Here is a 16,889-nt window from a genome sequence, read left to right on the forward strand (position 1 = left end):
GCAAAACGTGGAATCTGAGTTGGAGTGGCACCATTCGCTCTCTCGGTTGGTTGATTCGATCTAAGATTTCTGCAAAAATGAGAGAAATTTGAAGGTCCAGCGGTGTTAAAAATTTCAGATCTGTTGCAAACTGCGGCTCAAGTTTCAGGTATCTCCTTTTCTTTTTTGACAAATGTGACATTTCTTACCATCGATTTTTAGCCATTTACGAAAGATTTTCATCAAAATTTGTCAATTTTTAAGTCTGAATGCGAAGTTCTTGATTTGAACATTTCTCCGTTTTCTTCTGTTAAGTTCATTCTTTCTGAAATCTGAATCTCCAGGTCTAATTTTTGAGCATTTGGATTCAATGAAGCAGGAGGGAAGATTTTAGAACTGAAGATAACTAACTAGATAGCTAGCGAAGATGCGAGTGGCAGTAATTGGAGGAGGGATAAGCGGATTGATCTCTGCGTACGTACTTGGAAAAGGAGGGGTTGAAGTGGTGTTGTACGAGAAGGATGATTACTTGGGAGGTCATGCCCGAACCGTCACCGTCGACGGCGTCGATTTGGATCTCGGTTTCATGGTCTTCAACCGCGTAAGTTCTTCTTCTTCTCTCTCGCACTTGTGGATTTTGTTTGTTGGAGCCTCGAACGGCACACAGTGCATCGTAAATCTTAAGTGGATAATGTCCCACTAATAGCACTGCAACTGTGTCTGTTCTGTTTTCCCCCCATAACTGTACGTGAAAGAAGAAAAAATAAAAAAATGTCACCAAGGTGCTGAACAAGAATTTAGCTCGTCTCGGAGCCCAGCACGCCCAGGTACATCCAGCCGTTGGATCATATCGCACACATCCTTAGGTGTGCCCCGAGATATGTGCGACACAGTTCAACCACTGGATTCCCTTGGGCGCACCTTGGGCGCTGGGCTCCTGGAGATGATCCTGATCCGATGAACAAGGTGTTAAAAATTCAGCCCGGTTAGATCAACCAAAATCAATTAGTTTAGTCTTGATCAAATCGAATCAAATCTCATTGGTTTGGTTTCCTTTTAGGTTTTTATTAAATCGTTAAAATCGAAATCAAATCAGACAGATTGAATGCAATCAACGCATCATTCGAAATCGATATTGATAAATAGATTAAACCCGATAAAAAACTGAGACCAGACCAATAGTAACCCGATATGAAATCGAAAATCCAAAAACTAAATAAGAATTTTCGTTTCTTAAGTGGAGACCGAAGAAGTTTTAGATGGTAGATATTTAAGGAGCCGCCTCTGAAGATTTCTTTCTAAGTTGCCGATATTGATCTGGATCGGTTAAAATCGTCCTAGATCTTCCTAAAATGATCAAAATTCAGGCTTGGATTAGTTATGCTGTTATTGTATCAGTTAAAAATGTATTTAAAAAAAATAATTTTAAAGAACGGAATCCTTAATTTTCTGAGGTTTTTTATTCTCTAAATTTTCTGTTTGGTTTATCTAATCTCTATTTTTGGGTTGAGCATATCTTTTCCACCTCATCAACCTCACCGACTACTGCCATTATCACATTATCTAAAGAAACTCTAGGTAAACTGTAAGATCCATCCAGGGTAAAAGCTCTCCCTTTTCTCTTGTGCATTTGAAGCTCCAAAATCCCCAAATCAGGGCGTGAAAAACTACGACAAAGAAGACTTGGAAAATTTGGGTTTTAAAATCCTAACCACCTTAAGTAGATCTATGTTTACATGGAATGAAATATTCCCTAATTCTTCTCTGCATGGCATGCTTATCTGATCAAATTGCCCGATTCGAACAGGTTATCCGATCCGGTTACCGATTCAAGAAACCTAGTCAGGATCACTCTATCAATCCAATCAGACCGACATCGTCCGATCCAATCCGGTTCGAGATTACGAACATGCTCCTCTTTGAAGATTTCTTTCCAAATTGCTCAGCTTAGAGGTACGTGGTAGGATTTTTATCTACTCCATTACTGACATGTTCCATTTTGCTCAATTACATATACTTAGATTGCCGACACCTGACATATTAAAATCCTACGGTCAGATTTAGAGGATGACATTTATTCACCCAACACTAACCTAACCCGAGTTACCCCTTCTCTCTCCTCTCTCACTCCTCCCTCCCCCCTCTCTCTCTCTCTGCTGCGACTCTCCAAAAACGACGAGCAGCTCCGGCGGAAACTCTCTCGAGGTCATATCAAAGACCTGCAAATCGTGGGCGCAGAGATTTGGGAGGAAGAAACGCGAACGGAATAAAACAAGAGCCCTTTTGATAAAAATCCCAGACAGCTTTTTAAGAGTTTTGAGAGACTTATTAGAGAAACTCGGAGAGGCGTCACTCAGCAGCCCTGAAGTTGCCATTTTGCTTTGTCTTCTTCGTCCTCCCAAGTCTCACCTTTGCAGAGGCCTCAATAAAATAAGTCAGTTGCCCATTATTCTCTCTCTTTCTCTCTCTATCTGTTCAGGTATTTCCATCAAAGAACACAAAGCAAATAAAATCAAACCTCTCCTTTCTATCTTTCTCTTACACTCTGCTTTTCTGCTTTTTATTTCAGTCAACTCTTCGTCTTTGTTTTTCAATGTCATACGATCTTTTTCTCTTAGATGGCTCTTTCTTTCGACGCCCGCCCTTAGATATCGTCTCCTCCGATGTCGACTTCCCTCTTTTGCCTTTCTCACTGCTCACTGCCCACTGAAATCCTCCATGGTTTCTCTGACGGCCAACCAAACGGCTTTCATCAATTCTCAAAACTGAACTATGCTCTCGGTTAATCTCTTCTCTTGTTCTCCAGCCAGCCAAAAATTGAGTTACTTGTTGCTTGAGCCAGCGACGAGGTTCAATCTCAACCTACCAAACTCAATTCTGCTGATGGGCTTACATGTTTGTTTGCTTTGGATATGGACACACTTGGGTTGATGTCAGAAGGTTGTTATGTGAATCTTGAATCTTCTCTTCTTCCTGAAGGACCCAACTGGAATGTTTCAAAGGAGCTTCAGCAGCCAATCTCTCGACCAAAGACCCAGTTTTTTCGTACCATCCTCGCATCAGTACTTTAATGGAGTCCCCAAATTTCCCAAATCAAGTTGTTGTTCCACCTGAGAACACTAACTGCAACGTGCCCATGCGGACTGTCTGCAACACAGGCGATTTACATGTTAGAACAATCACCCGTCCCTGCTTTCTTTCTCTGCCTTCTTTCCTGTATTTATGTTATATATTGGGCTCTAATGGTTTATTTTCTTTAATTGGGTCTTTTAGAGAATCACACGAACACACTTGAATCATGGATTTTCTTCCAACCTGTTAGCTGTATATAGCACAATCACGGAGGAAAACCAACTTCAAAGTAGGAAGGTATAGCCCAGAAGAGAGGAAACAGAGCATTCATAGGTACAGAAGCAAGCGCACACAGAGAAATTTCAACAAGACAATAAAGATAAAAAAAATGAGAGCCCTCGGGAGAGTTTCCGCCGGAGCTGCTTTGGAGAGTCGCAACAGAGAGAGAGAGAGGGGGGAGGGAGGAGTGAGAGAGGAGAGAGAAGGGGTAACTCGGGTTAGGTTAGTATTGGGTGAATAAACGTCATCCTCTAAATCTGACCGTAGGATTTTAATATGCCATGTGTCGGCAATCTAAATATGTAATTGAACAAAATGGAGCGTGTGGAGCAGATAAAAATCCGAACGGGATAGGTGAAAGTGTGTCAATAGGATTCACCGACATGGCAGTTGTCCCTGTCCCTGTCCTAGCCCTGCCTTACAGTTGGGCTGATTGTAACAGGTCTCAAATCTCAATACACAGCAGGAAAAGAATATCAGGTTCAGGGTCAATTTTGTAAATACATCAGATTGAGATGTGAGTTTGATTCCTATCGGACAGTTGGAAGGTTTGATGGTGTCTGGTCCACATTCTTTTACATCATCCTACTTTAGCCTGACATGGGACTGATTCATGATGCAGAGCCTAGTTAAACCGGAAAAGGATCTTATCCCGCCGTGGCGGGAGCTGCACCTGTGCAGCACCACTAAACGACAAGAAAAATAGAGGTAAGATAGTCATTTGACAGGTGGGTCTCATCTGAGCCCCACATGTGAAATGATCACCTCCCCCTAGATTCAGGGTGGGTTTTGGTGCTGCACAGTGCAGCTCCCACCACAGCTGCACAAGATCCAAGTCCAGTTAAACCCGGGCACTCCCTATCATAATCATATACATGGTACGTGCACATGACCTTATCAAAACTAATGGATCTTGACTTACTCATGAACTCCTTCACAGAAGTGACTCAAGTGAGGATGTAAGATATACTTAAAGGGGCGATGTTCTCTGTGCCGCAGCAGCGCGCCCAGGCACATAGGGGTGGGCGCAATAACCACTCTACCCTATTGTACAAGCTGCCCATGTGCATGGGCGAAGCCTGCGTTACGGCACAGAGAACATTCTCCTATAATTAAATTAGGGAAAAGGAGGGAATGTGTTTAGGTCTAAGGGGTGCACGGTTGGCCCATACGGTCTGAGCCTGCCCTGAGTCCAAATAGTGTCTGGATTGAGATACCCTGGTCTGAGGGTGGATTAGGATTGGAAATTTATGATTATAAATCAAGGCCGGGCCAAGCTGGGGTTGAGGTCTCCTGAAACCTGCTCAGCCCAGTCCGACCTTGTCTTCTTCTACTTAGTGTTTTTCTTCTTCTTTATTCTTTCTTTTTTTCTTTTTCTCTTACTTCCTCTTCTTTCTTCTTCACCCCAGCCTGGCCCAACTCCTACATCACCCTTCGCCCTAGCTTGGCTCAACCCCTACCTCTCCCTTCCCCCTCCCCATGGTCATGGCCAATTAGGATCGGCCCAGCCTAACCTTGAGGGTGGGTCAGGGGTTGTCTTGTCCTAAGTTAGGGCCGGGCAAAGCCTGGGCCCAGCTAAAAGGACTTAAGGTTGGGTTGGGATTTTAAAAAGCCAGGCCCAACCTGACCTGATTGCAGCTCTAGTTTAAGAAATTTTCTCATGTTTTTTTTTCCTACTCTTTTTTATCAATCAAAAGACATCTCTCCCTCTTAAGTTTATATGATACCAACATAAAAGCATGTCGATATCTCTCCCATTAAACTTATCACCTCTTGAAAAAAACTATGGATCTAGGAGAAACATAATTGTTGACTCTGGGATGACATCTATTATGATATTTGAGTTCATAGATCTACCTTATGGAATTAAAAAGTAAATTTACATAATGAAATAAGATTTACCGTATGATGTAGTGCAATTGGGTGATCCATTAAAGCATTATTGCTTGATTGGATGCATGGACGTTGGACATCTATTAAATTCCAATTTAATTCTTAGTAACTTACTAATAGCTTGCCCAAATTATGATAGGCTCCGTCGAAAACGTAGGGATTGATAAAATTAGATAATTCAAAGATTAAAGATTACAGTGGGAGGAGGATATAAAAAAATTGGGTATGAAAAGTCACTAATATTAGTGAGAGAAAAAAGTTTTAAGATGTTAGTTGTCCATATTCAACAAAGATTGGTTCTTTAAAAGAATAAATCCTAATTGTCGGTTCTAATTTTTTTCTTTCCCACTTCCAAGGGGCAGGAGGGTTCCTACCTGTCCGTTGTAGAAGCCCTTTGCCGCAGTCTGTAATAATCTGAAAACAATCTTTCTGCAAAAACAAGGGTAAGACTGCATACGTTATGACACTTCCCATCAATTTGACTTTCTCACTTTGCTAATGGTCGATAAAACCTGTCCAGTGCTATACTGTAAATCTCCTAAATCACTTTCCCATATCCATTTATATCTTGGCAAATGTCAAAATGGGCATTCAAAATATCATTATATGGAGATAAATATAAAATACAAAATGACATCTTTTGTAATTTAAGCTACTTTCATATACTAATGTGACAAATAGTAAAACATTATACTTCTTTTATAAAAGAAAATCCTATTTAATTATTAATCTTATGTTTGAGGAGGAATTCGAGTAACATCGTATAGACCAAAAAAAAAGAAAATGTATGCAAGCACCATTACCATATAGGATTTTTTTTTTATATTTCTTACTTTTTGAAGCCCACGTGTAACAGGAAGAGGAGAATGGGGAGGTGGGGTTCGAAGAGTTTGGTAGAACTAAACATTTCTCCTTAGCTCACAAAGCTTCCAATTAATTATTATTAATTGTGGACATTAGTTAAGATTTTAATAATGTGACTTTCATTTATATTATTAATTGTGGACATTTTTATTTTGTTGTAGCTTTTTTCCGGGGCTCTTCTTAGTTCGTGTGGCCTTTTTATATAATTGTAAAGGACCTTTTTGGTTGGATCCCTCTTCCTATCTTAATAAAATTGTCTTTTCAGTTTCTTTAAAAAATAGGAAAAATAAAATATTCCTACAAGTTAGTTATAGGAACTTATTCTACAATTTTATTTATTTATTTATTTTTAAATTGAACCTCCCCAAACTTATTTTAAACTATAATTATGAAAAATATGATTGGACATTTCAACCATTTCATAGATAGTGGATGTCATCAAGTGTGTAGAATTTTCATTTTGTTTTTTTTTTTTCCGACAATCGTTGTTCAACTAATCCATTTCTCTAAACAATTTTCAATTCATTATAATGGCAAACAGTCAATTTGGTTCAATTTCATTGGTTTTTAGTGCACATTGAGCTGAAACCAGACTGATAATCAGTCTATCAAATCCAAAGAAAAACTGATAGCTAAGTTGTGTTCAAACCCTGGCCCAGGCCACCAAAATGTGGAATGGGCCAGGCAAAACTGGGTCTACGAAGGTACTGCACATCTTTATTTAGGGGTCAACACATGGAACAGTTGAGAATTGAAACTCGTCATTTCAACAATCTGGATCTTCTACTGCCGAGCTGCTCGGGAGGACCCTACTGCCAAGTCACAGCAAGGCGGTAAGTGATCACCTAACCCCCACTCGGGCAAGTCGCTCAGGCAGGGGTAAGGCAGTCATTCTCCGCCTGTCTTGGCAGTAGGGTCCTGCCAGGCAAGCTCGGCAGTAGAGGATCAGGGTCTTCATTTCAATGGGTCCATGCAAGGATAGTGGGTCGATGTTTGTAACAACAACTGGTCCCCTCATCGGATTCATTGAGAGTGATGGATTCCTGAGTCTCCTACGAGGGTGGGCCTTCATGGAACTTTTGATTTATGTGACATGATAAGGTAGGGGGTCATGTTTATTTTAACTCACTTCTATTGATGATAGGGGATTGTGTTTTATTTAACTCACTTCTATTTGATGAACTTTAATAATGCTAGGCCATTCCATTAAGGACAAGGGTGTCAAAAGTTGGCCCGCACTGGTAGACTCGATCAAAATTGATCGGTTGAAATCTGAGACCGGTCAATTGATCCCTGAACTTTGACTTTAGCACCGACCGAATAATAGTAGTGTACTCCAGATGCAAGGTAGTGACCTGGTACATGTCCATGTCATAGCCTCTGAGACCTGACGGAATGATCCAGATCTTAAATTGTTGGGACTGATTAGACCCGACCGATTGACACCCTTAAACAAGAAAAGGTTACAAAATGGACGCATTGCACGTCTAAGGATATTTACCCATTGAGGGGAATGATTAGGAATGGAGGGTAGTGCTTTTTAATTGATGATTAATGAAATGGAAAATTGCATGATTTTGATGAATAGGTAACGTATCCAAATATGATGGAGTTCTTCGAGAGTCTTGGAGTGGACATAGAGGTTTCGGATATGTCATTCGCAGTGAGCCTGGACAAGGGCCGAGGATGCGAATGGGGAAGCCGAAATGGGTTATCCGGTTTGTTTGCGCAGAAAGTTAATGCCTTCAACCCGTACTTTTGGCAAATGCTTCGGGAAATATTCAAGTTTAAGGCCGATGTTCTCAAGTAAGTCTGCTTCTATTTTCATTTCCATCTGATTTTTTTGATCATATTTTCTGTTATCATTGAAATTAGGGAGAATGTTTTCCATGCCGCAGCGCAGCCTGCGCTCTAGGCACATGGGCAGTCTGTACAGGGGGGCAGGGTGGTCATTGCGCTCACTCCCAATGTGTCTGGGTGTAGGCTGCACTGTGGCACAGAGAACAGCGCCCCTTGAAATTATTTACTCAAACGGAGTCTTATGTACAACCAAGGTTCTAAAACTTGGGTTTCGACTAGGTTTCGACTAGCCAGAATTCGAGTTCGTCTCGATTTCGATCATATCTCGGTTGAAACCTGAGACTTTCTCCAGGCTAACTCGAACCTTGGTTTCGAGGCCCAGTAGTTGTTTTTTCGCTCTGATTTTTGTTGTGCTGCCTATTTTTGATATTTTAAACTCAATCCATGCATTAGTTTTACATTGAGAACACTTAAAATATTACTTGTGGCTTTGATCCAAGTTTGATACTATATATTGTTCTTGGACATGATATCGAATAAGGTTTGACTGGAACATAACTCTTTCAATATAAATGAGATTTAAGCAATCTTTGATTTGTTAGAGAGCTTTGTTTTGATAGCTTTCCAACAAGTCCAAGATTGCTTAAATCTGATTTATATTGAAGGAGTTATGTACCGGTCAAACTTAATTTGGTGTGTGCAAATGCTATCAAAATCGCTTTGAATGAAAATATTTTTTGAATATCAAAACAAATAAATATTTTACTGCACTTTTGATTTTTAGTAATGTTTTATCATATTAAGATTTATGAAATTTTTAGATTTGAGAAAAACCTCAGCTTAGAAAGTTGAAAATTACACTTATCGTCGAAAATCCAGTTTTTGTTCTTGAACTAGGGGTTGACTTTTTTTCCTTTTGGAATTTGATTTTTTAACTATTTTTATTGAATTCAAATAGGAAGTATTTGCTTATTTAGGAATAATATCTTAAGTAAATGAAATACAAATACAAAAACATTTACTTTTTACATAACTAAGTGGTTGGCCTAGTTTCTGGCATAAATACCTATCTGTCCTAGTTTCGAGTCAAGTTTCCCCTAGTTTCGATGGACATATGTATGAAAACCACAGAAATATGGTTGAAACCATCGAAACTCGATCGAATCCAGGGATTTTATAAAATCCCCCTTCAACTCGTTTCGAAAACCCGTGAAACCGAGTTAACTCGGTGGTTTCAACAGGTTTCAATCAAGTTTTTCTTCCATGTGTACAACCCCACGAGAGAGAGAGAGAGAGAGAGAGAGAGAGAGAGAGAGAGAGAGCATGGTTTTAAAACTTAGATTGTACCCTGCTAAATCAGCAGAGTTGATTCAAAATCGACATGGTTAATTTTGATTAAATCCCATTCTATGTAGTGTTGATATTAACTTAAATTCTTACCATATTTGCTAAAAATTTATTTTTGAATGTAATCCTTGTTTTTATTTTTCAAACTCAAGAAATTTGATTGTAAGGTAAAATAAAATTTAGGAGCGAAGTTCCTTGCATGGGATGCAAGGGCCATGCCTAGACACAATGTGCCAGCACACACTCTCATTGGCTGCCCCGTGCGAGTGGCCCTTGAGCTCCCATGCGGTTCCCCTAAAATTTTGTAATAATTTTTAAGTATTTTATAGTTAATTATATAAGGGTAATTAGGGAAAGAAAATGCTAATTGGGCACATACGGTGTGTTGCCCCTGTGCCCAGACATAGTGGCATGCAAAATGATTGCCGCATCTCTAGAAAATTCCTCCTTTCCATGGTGTGTTGTGGTTGTTTCGCACACCCCTGTTTTTGGTATAGCGGCAGCACACCAGACACGCTCAATTAGCGCTACTCCCATATAAAAAAACTAATAGGAGAAATGTTCTTTGTGTGGGAGGCAGGGGCCACGCCTAGACACATAGGGGCGGAAATGACCAGTGCGCCCCATGAATGTTGGAAATTCCGCCACCAATGTGTCAACACCTGAGCTCTCATTAGCTGCCACACACGGTGTGGCTCCTACGTCCCATGCAGAGAACACTCCCCAAACTAATATTTCAAAAAATTACAAGGTAATCTTTTGTTAATGTCATTTTCCTTCCATTCATTTCGCTTATAACCAGACACTACAGCGAGGGATTCCTTGGTTCAGTGAATCAGTGGTAAAGGTTCCTTTACCAAAAAAAATGTGGTATAGGTTCTTTTTGTTTGATGGACTCTTGATTTAGTTCTGCGTATTAGTCGTGTAGACTTTTTTTTTTTTTTTTTTTCTTAAATTGTAAAAGAAGTTTTATTAATTAAAATCACGAGGGAAAAACACATTTCACGCATCTACAAAACCACCATGAAGAAATTAAAGAAGGATAACAACTAATCCATAAATAGTTCACTTGATGAAAGGTTTCAAAATCTGCTTGAGCGTTGGCCACAAAGTTGCCTTCCCTTAAGGGGTGATGAAAGGATAATTAGTTGAAAAATGAAGCTAAGCGGTTAGTCCTCAACCAAAGAGGAGTCTTCATGGAATCATGGTTTTAGTGCATGGTATTGGAATAGATATCAGTAACTTGCAAAATTGATATAATACCGATATGGTATCGGCCTGGATCGACTATATCGGATAAAATTACCCTTGAATCTCCTTAAAAAATGAGTTTTCTATCCATTTCACCCCTTGTCCATACAGTGCTACAAATACGATATTGGCACGATATCGATATCAGTGACTAATAAAACATGTACATATTACCCGATACAGGCAATATTATACCGATACTTAGAACCACGCATGGAATAGAATGAGTGTGTCGGGATCATTATCACCTCCAATTCTGACACCCTCCAATTCCCTACAATCCCTCACATAGGAGTTGAAATGACCACCTACCCACTGCCTGAACACACTGCCCAAGGTGGGGTAAGGTGGTCATTTCAGCTCCTATGTGAGGGATTGGAAGGAATTGGAGGGGTGTCAGAATTGGAGGAGATAAAAATTCATGGGCTTTAGGAATAGAATGAGTGTGTCTCTTCAGAATGTTAATAATCATGAGATTATCGCTTTCCACAAATGCATTCTGAAAACCATTTTGGAAAGCTAATAGGAGAGCCTTTTAGCTTGCCACAACTTCTGCAACAGTACACGGCTTTGAGAGTCTCTATAAACTCCACCTATACCAACGGCTCCTGGGTTCCTTTTACTAGCACCATCCACGTTGATGTTTTTTACCGCATCCGCATCCGACAGAGGACGTACCCAAAAGATAAGTTGAGAGGCTGAGTTCTATGTCCAATTAGAGCATGCTCTCAAGAAATTCTTGAGAGAACATGGTGGATGGTGAGTGCATTCCATCTGAATAGTTGGGAGCTGTTCTATATTTATACTCTTTGGGTGTTCGCAGTTCTAAATAGTTCTCGATCATCCTCACTAATGAGGCATTGGAGTTAGCAAGCGACCTAGAATCTTGTGGACGCCCTGAGAGGCTGAGACTCTCTTCTCGCCTTCCTTTTTTTCGTTACACTTTATCTGGGATTCCCTGTAGCTCTTTAACGGGCATGGTTCCTTCTCCTTGACCCAACGTCATTTTCTCACTTTAGTAGTATCAACCTTGACTTCTGTACAATAGGGAACTGGAGGGTGTGAAGTTTGAGAACAAATACATCTACCTCAATGATTCGATCATAGGCTTTAGGGTATTCTAATAGTTGTTAAGGGTAGATGGGTAAATTAGCAGTTAAGGGTAGATAGGTAATTTTATTAGATAGGATTTTATATTGTATAAGGGGATCATTGTAAAGGCATTAAGAAATATATCAAATCTCTTCCCCTGTCTATCTTCTTCTTCTCCTTCCCCTGTTTCTAGGAGGTTGCCCCCTTGAAGTGGCATTACCCCTTCTATTACAGCCAATTTCATTGCAGGCCGATACGTATTCATATTAATAGTGCTTTCATTGAGAGATTCGGCAACCATGACCGATGAACTCCACTTTTACCCATCTACCCTTAACAACTATTAGAATACCTAATGCCTATGATCGTATCACTCAATGGGTAAGATAGGCATCATCGGATGGAATTGGTTCCCTTTTCCAAGGAACAAGTCAAATTGATCTGCTTTTGCCGTTTATTGAAGAGATCCTCGAATTTAGATTTTTCTAAACTTGTTCCAAAGATGTTGTGTCGATTACAGCTGAATAATTTGCTTAAACTGTTGCTTATAACCTGTCTAATTGGAACTGGGAAACCCAGACAGCTTCCGTCATTTTCAACCAGGTGGAATGCCCAGATGGATTTTTCTTTATCTAAGCCATCAGAGGCTTTTCATGCTATGGCTATCGATAAGTCATCGCATTCCATGCGCGAAGAAGATGTCAGCGCGTTCAGTCTAATTGTTTAAACTTCCATCTGTGTTCAAATCCTGTGCGGCCTTGAAAGCTTCTCTCCCATGGTGAACAGATACATTCCGCTGTTGTCAAACTGGGTTTTGTATGAACATGTATGTGAAATGCGGTAGCATAGAAGCTGCAATCAAGGTGTTTGACGAATGATTGTGAAATGTGGTTTCTTGGACTGCCATTGTGCAGGCTACTGCAAGCATGGCCTTTTGGAGCAGGCCCAGAAACTCTTCCGTCACATGCCTGTGAGGAATGACCTCTCCTGGAATAATTGATGAGCTGGCGCAATTTGGGATATGGAGACATCATCAGTGTTTTAACAGCCTTGGAGGAATACAGTGTCATGGACCATAGTGATTGGTGGTTATTCAAAGGATGGAGGCGTGGCAAGTGCAAGTGCAAGATTGCTATTTGATGAGATGGTTGAGATTGATAGGCTGTAGCATGGATACCCATGTTCAGAATGGGCAACCAAGCAAGGCTATTGAACATTTCCATGAAATGCTGGCTGCTGATGTTAAGGTGTATGTGATCACTATTTTGGTTGTGATCTCTGCTGATGCCGCTCAATTAGGAAATGTTGATCTGTGTGTTTGGATGGAGGACTATGTAAGTGACAGTGAGTTCGAGTCTCATATCCATGTTCATAATGCTGCTATCAATATGTAAGTGCAATGTTGAAGCATTGAAGAAATCTATTGTTATAATCTATATTCCATACAATACCTAGGAAGGACGTGGTATCCTACAACTCTATGATAACAAGATACCTAGGGAGGACATAGTATCCTACAAGTATATGCCCTCTCCTTCTTTTCTATGATGATTGGAGCCAAGGTTCAAGCAAACTGCATCACCTTCACAGGGATCTTAACTGCGTGTTCCAATAGAGGGTTGGTGGATGAGGGTCTTTGGTACTTTCATTTGATGCTTGAGCTACATTACATTGAACCTATGGTGGAGCACTATGCATGCTCGGTGGACCTCCTTGGTCATGCTGACCACCTTGACGAGCCCCACAACCTGGTTGTTAGCATGCCCATCAGACCTGAGCCTAGCTCGTCAGGCACTCTGCTTGGTGCATGGAGGGTTCATGGAAACCTTGGATTGGGAGAAATTGTTGCAGAGATTATTTGAGATTGAACCTGGAAACCCAGGAACTTAAGCTATTCTTGCAAGCATATATGTAGAGAGGAAAGTGTGGGATGCAGCAAATAGGGTGAGTAGAATTATGATGAAAAAATGAGTATTAAAAACATCATGAAGTAGTTGGGCTGAGATCTGTAATTCATTTTTACTTCAACTGGTGGTTTAGATCTCAAGACCATTGAGGTAATTATCACATTGTTAGAATTCAACTCAGTGGAGTTTCTTAATGCAATTTAGTCTGGGGATCATTTGGGGAATAAGATGGTTCCTGTTAAGCGAACAAGACTATATGATCCTGCTCCATCGTCAATCGTAATATAGATTCTGAGGATCGGAGCAGATGTAGAATCTGATATTTCATTGATGGCATTGTCCATGAATTTGGTAATTTGACAACATTTTCTTTCAGAAAATCCCTTGGCTGGCTGTTATGTATTTCTTATATGTTTTAGCTTGAAAATATTTTCATTTCCTTCTTTTTTCTATTCCAAAGAAATCCTGTAGTGGGTATTGTTAAAGTATGTTAAAGTGTCTAGGTTGTATGTGTCTAGATACAAGGATTGTGAGTCATCCTTAACTAACATTCCATATTTGTAATCCCTTCTCCATCTATAAATAAAGTGGTGGCCTCTGCCATTATTAATAAGCCAAGTGACCCTCTCACTCCCTTGTCAACATGGTTGACTGAACCATGTATCACTGACCCTCGCTGATCGGTGGTGTTCATTACATTTCTATTTTCCCTGCTTCACCGTTGTCACTTACCGCCCCTATGGCAGCGCTGCCCCTGTTGCCTGGCTTCTAAGCCCCATACAAGGCTTCCCAGCCCCTGTTGCCATCACCACCGGTCTCCCTGGCCTTTCCAAGCCCAGCCACCATTACTGCTGGCCTCCCAAGGCATTCCCAACCCCTGTCGCCACCTTTGCTGTTCTCCCAGGGTATTCCCAGCCCCTGCCAGTACCTCTGCCGACCTGCCAACACCTCTACCTCTGCACCCTGGCATTCGACAGGCCGTTGTGGCCCTTCTTTACTGTTGTTTGGTCATCGCCAGCCCCTCTTTATGGCCTCCTCCGTCATCATGTTATGGTAGCCCAATCACACATCTTATTGTTTATTTCCTTCTATCTTTCCTTCGGTTTGGTTGAGATTTTGGCACTATGACGGAGATCACTGTTACTGTTGACTCCTTGGGAGATATTGGGGTAGTGAGGTGAGTCATCTTAGGACTCATGGCCATCACCCCACTCTCCAGCTGGGACCCACAAAACTGAATTGCACTAATTATCTGGCATGGTCGCGTGCATGCCTCTTGACAATCCGGGGTAATCATTTTTCTAGCTATTGACTGGTGATACACCAATGCCTTCTCACACTACTGCCCAGAACACCTGGTTGGCAGTTGGCACACGATGCCCTTGTCATGTCTTTTCTTCTCAATTCTATGGAACCTGCCATTAGTTCCAGCTTAATGTTGATGATGCCAAGGAACTCTGGGATGCTGTTAAGCAGACTTATGCCCAGACTAACAATTATGCTCAGATATACAAGCATCGCAGCCAAATTCGCAACACCTCTCAAAAGGAACTCTCGTTGACTGCCTATTATGCTACATTGACTGCTCTTTGGCAGCAACTGGACTTTTATCATCCCGTACCGATGGCCTGCACTGCTGATGCTCTCACATTTAAGAAAGAATGGGAAATGGAGCGTGTATATGACTTCTTTACGGGTCTGATCCGGAATATAACCTGATCCGTATTCAGATCCTTAGTCATGACACATTCCCTGCATTACTTCAAGCATATAATCTTCTTCAGCACTAGGAATGCTATCGTTCTGTTATTATGCCTGCTATTGTTCCTCCTCACTTTGCTTTAGTTTCCATAACTACCAGTACGGACTCCTCTAAACCAACACATGTTGCCGCGAGTCTGTTAAGTGTGATTATTGTGGTCGGCACGCTATACTCGTGAGACATATTAGAAGTTGCATGGTCGCCCTAAAGGGGGTGGTCGGGGTGGAAAACAAGGTTCTACTCGCTCTCAGGCCTCTCTGAGATAGTTGACAGCTCTTTACTTGGCCCTGCTCCCCCTGCACCAACTTCTATAGTGCCTGTCTCCACGGATCTGTAACAACCTCTTCAGCGCCTGATGTCTTAGCTTGGGACTCCTTCGTCGCCCCTTAGCCCTGCTTCTACTTCCCAGCTTGCTCAATCAGGTATTTTCCATCTCTCTTCTGGTTTTAGTTCTTAATGGTTGCCTGAATCAGGCGCTTTAGACCATATGACTAGTTCCTCAGATTTATTTTGTTTATACCTTCCTTGTTCTGATAAGGACAAAGTACGTGTGGTTGATGGATTCTTATCCTCCATTTCTGGTAAAGGTTCTATCAAGTGTTCCCCTTCTATATCCTTATCTTCAGTACTTCATGTTCTTAATCTTTGTGCTAACCTTCTTCTATCTATCGTCTTACTGTGGAATTAAATTGTTGCGTTTCATTTTATTCCACGCACTGTGTCTTTCAGAATCTGGTGATGGGAACAATGATTGAATATGGTCAGATGTGGGACGGGCTGTATTATTTGGATCCAGCTCCTACTATTGCATCACCTTCTTTTTTCGGCTCATACTTTGCGCACCGACGTCTTGGTCACCTCTCTTTTTGTTCTTTATATTTAATGTTTCCTACTTTGCTTAAAAATTGTAGCCCATATATTTTTCATTTTGAAACTTGTGAGTTAGCTAAATAAGTTGGATTTTAGGTTAGGAATACAAGTAAGAGAAGGGAGAGAGGTTGAAGAAGGAAGAGGAAGAAGAAGACAAGAGGGAAGAGAAGAGAATATTTCGGTTGTCAATGACTTGTGTTGGAGAGACTTCTCCACACAACTATATTATTTCAATGATAAGAAGAGAATATTACATCCACCTCCCTAGGGAGGTAAAAGGTAAAAAAGGATAAAAAGAGAAAATACATAATAAGGCAACTAGACAAAAGGCTAGTTCCTAAACTACCTCAATACATAACTTCTAACAACTCTAACACTCCCCCTCAAGTTGGAGAATAAATGTTGTGCATTCCCAGCTAGCATAAGAGGTTACTAAACTGAAGAGAAGTAAGCCCCTTGGTGAAGATGTCCGCCAGTTGATCACCAGTCTTCACGAAAGGGGTACAAATGCAGCCAGAGTCTATCTTCTCCTTGATGAAGTGTTGATCCACTTCAATGTGCTTTGTTCTGTCATGCTGCACTGGATTGTGAGCAATGCTGATGGCTGCCTTGTTATCACAGTAGAGTCTCATAGGGCCTTTAGTGTCAAACCCCAATTCTTGAACTAGTCTTTTCAACCATATGAGTTCACACACTCTATGAGCCATAGCTTTAAATTCTGCCTCTTCACTGGATCTGGCTACAACAGGCTGTTTCTTACTTCTCCATGTGGC

The 16,889-nt window shown here is 40.9% G+C and overlaps 1 protein-coding gene across 3 annotated transcripts in view; it reads left to right on the plus strand.

Moving 5' to 3' along the window:
• The window catches only part of LOC122655543 (tuberculostearic acid methyltransferase UfaA1-like), a 54,147-nt gene continuing 37,258 nt past the window's right edge, over nucleotides 1–16,889 (plus strand). Inside the window, exons 1-3 of one of the 3 annotated variants that reach the window (XM_043849734.1) lie at nucleotides 1–148; nucleotides 356–580; nucleotides 7,676–7,893. In XM_043849734.1, the coding sequence (XP_043705669.1) occupies nucleotides 407–580; nucleotides 7,676–7,893 (392 nt within the window). In that variant the 5' untranslated portion in view covers nucleotides 1–148; nucleotides 356–406. The remainder of the gene's footprint in view (nucleotides 149–355; nucleotides 581–7,675; nucleotides 7,894–16,889) is intronic. The other 2 variants (XM_043849735.1, XM_043849736.1) reach the window with 2 other exon arrangements.

Source organism: Telopea speciosissima, chromosome 3, assembly GCF_018873765.1.
Source record: "Telopea speciosissima isolate NSW1024214 ecotype Mountain lineage chromosome 3, Tspe_v1, whole genome shotgun sequence".
In the NCBI taxonomy this organism is placed as follows: domain Eukaryota; kingdom Viridiplantae; phylum Streptophyta; class Magnoliopsida; order Proteales; family Proteaceae; genus Telopea; species Telopea speciosissima.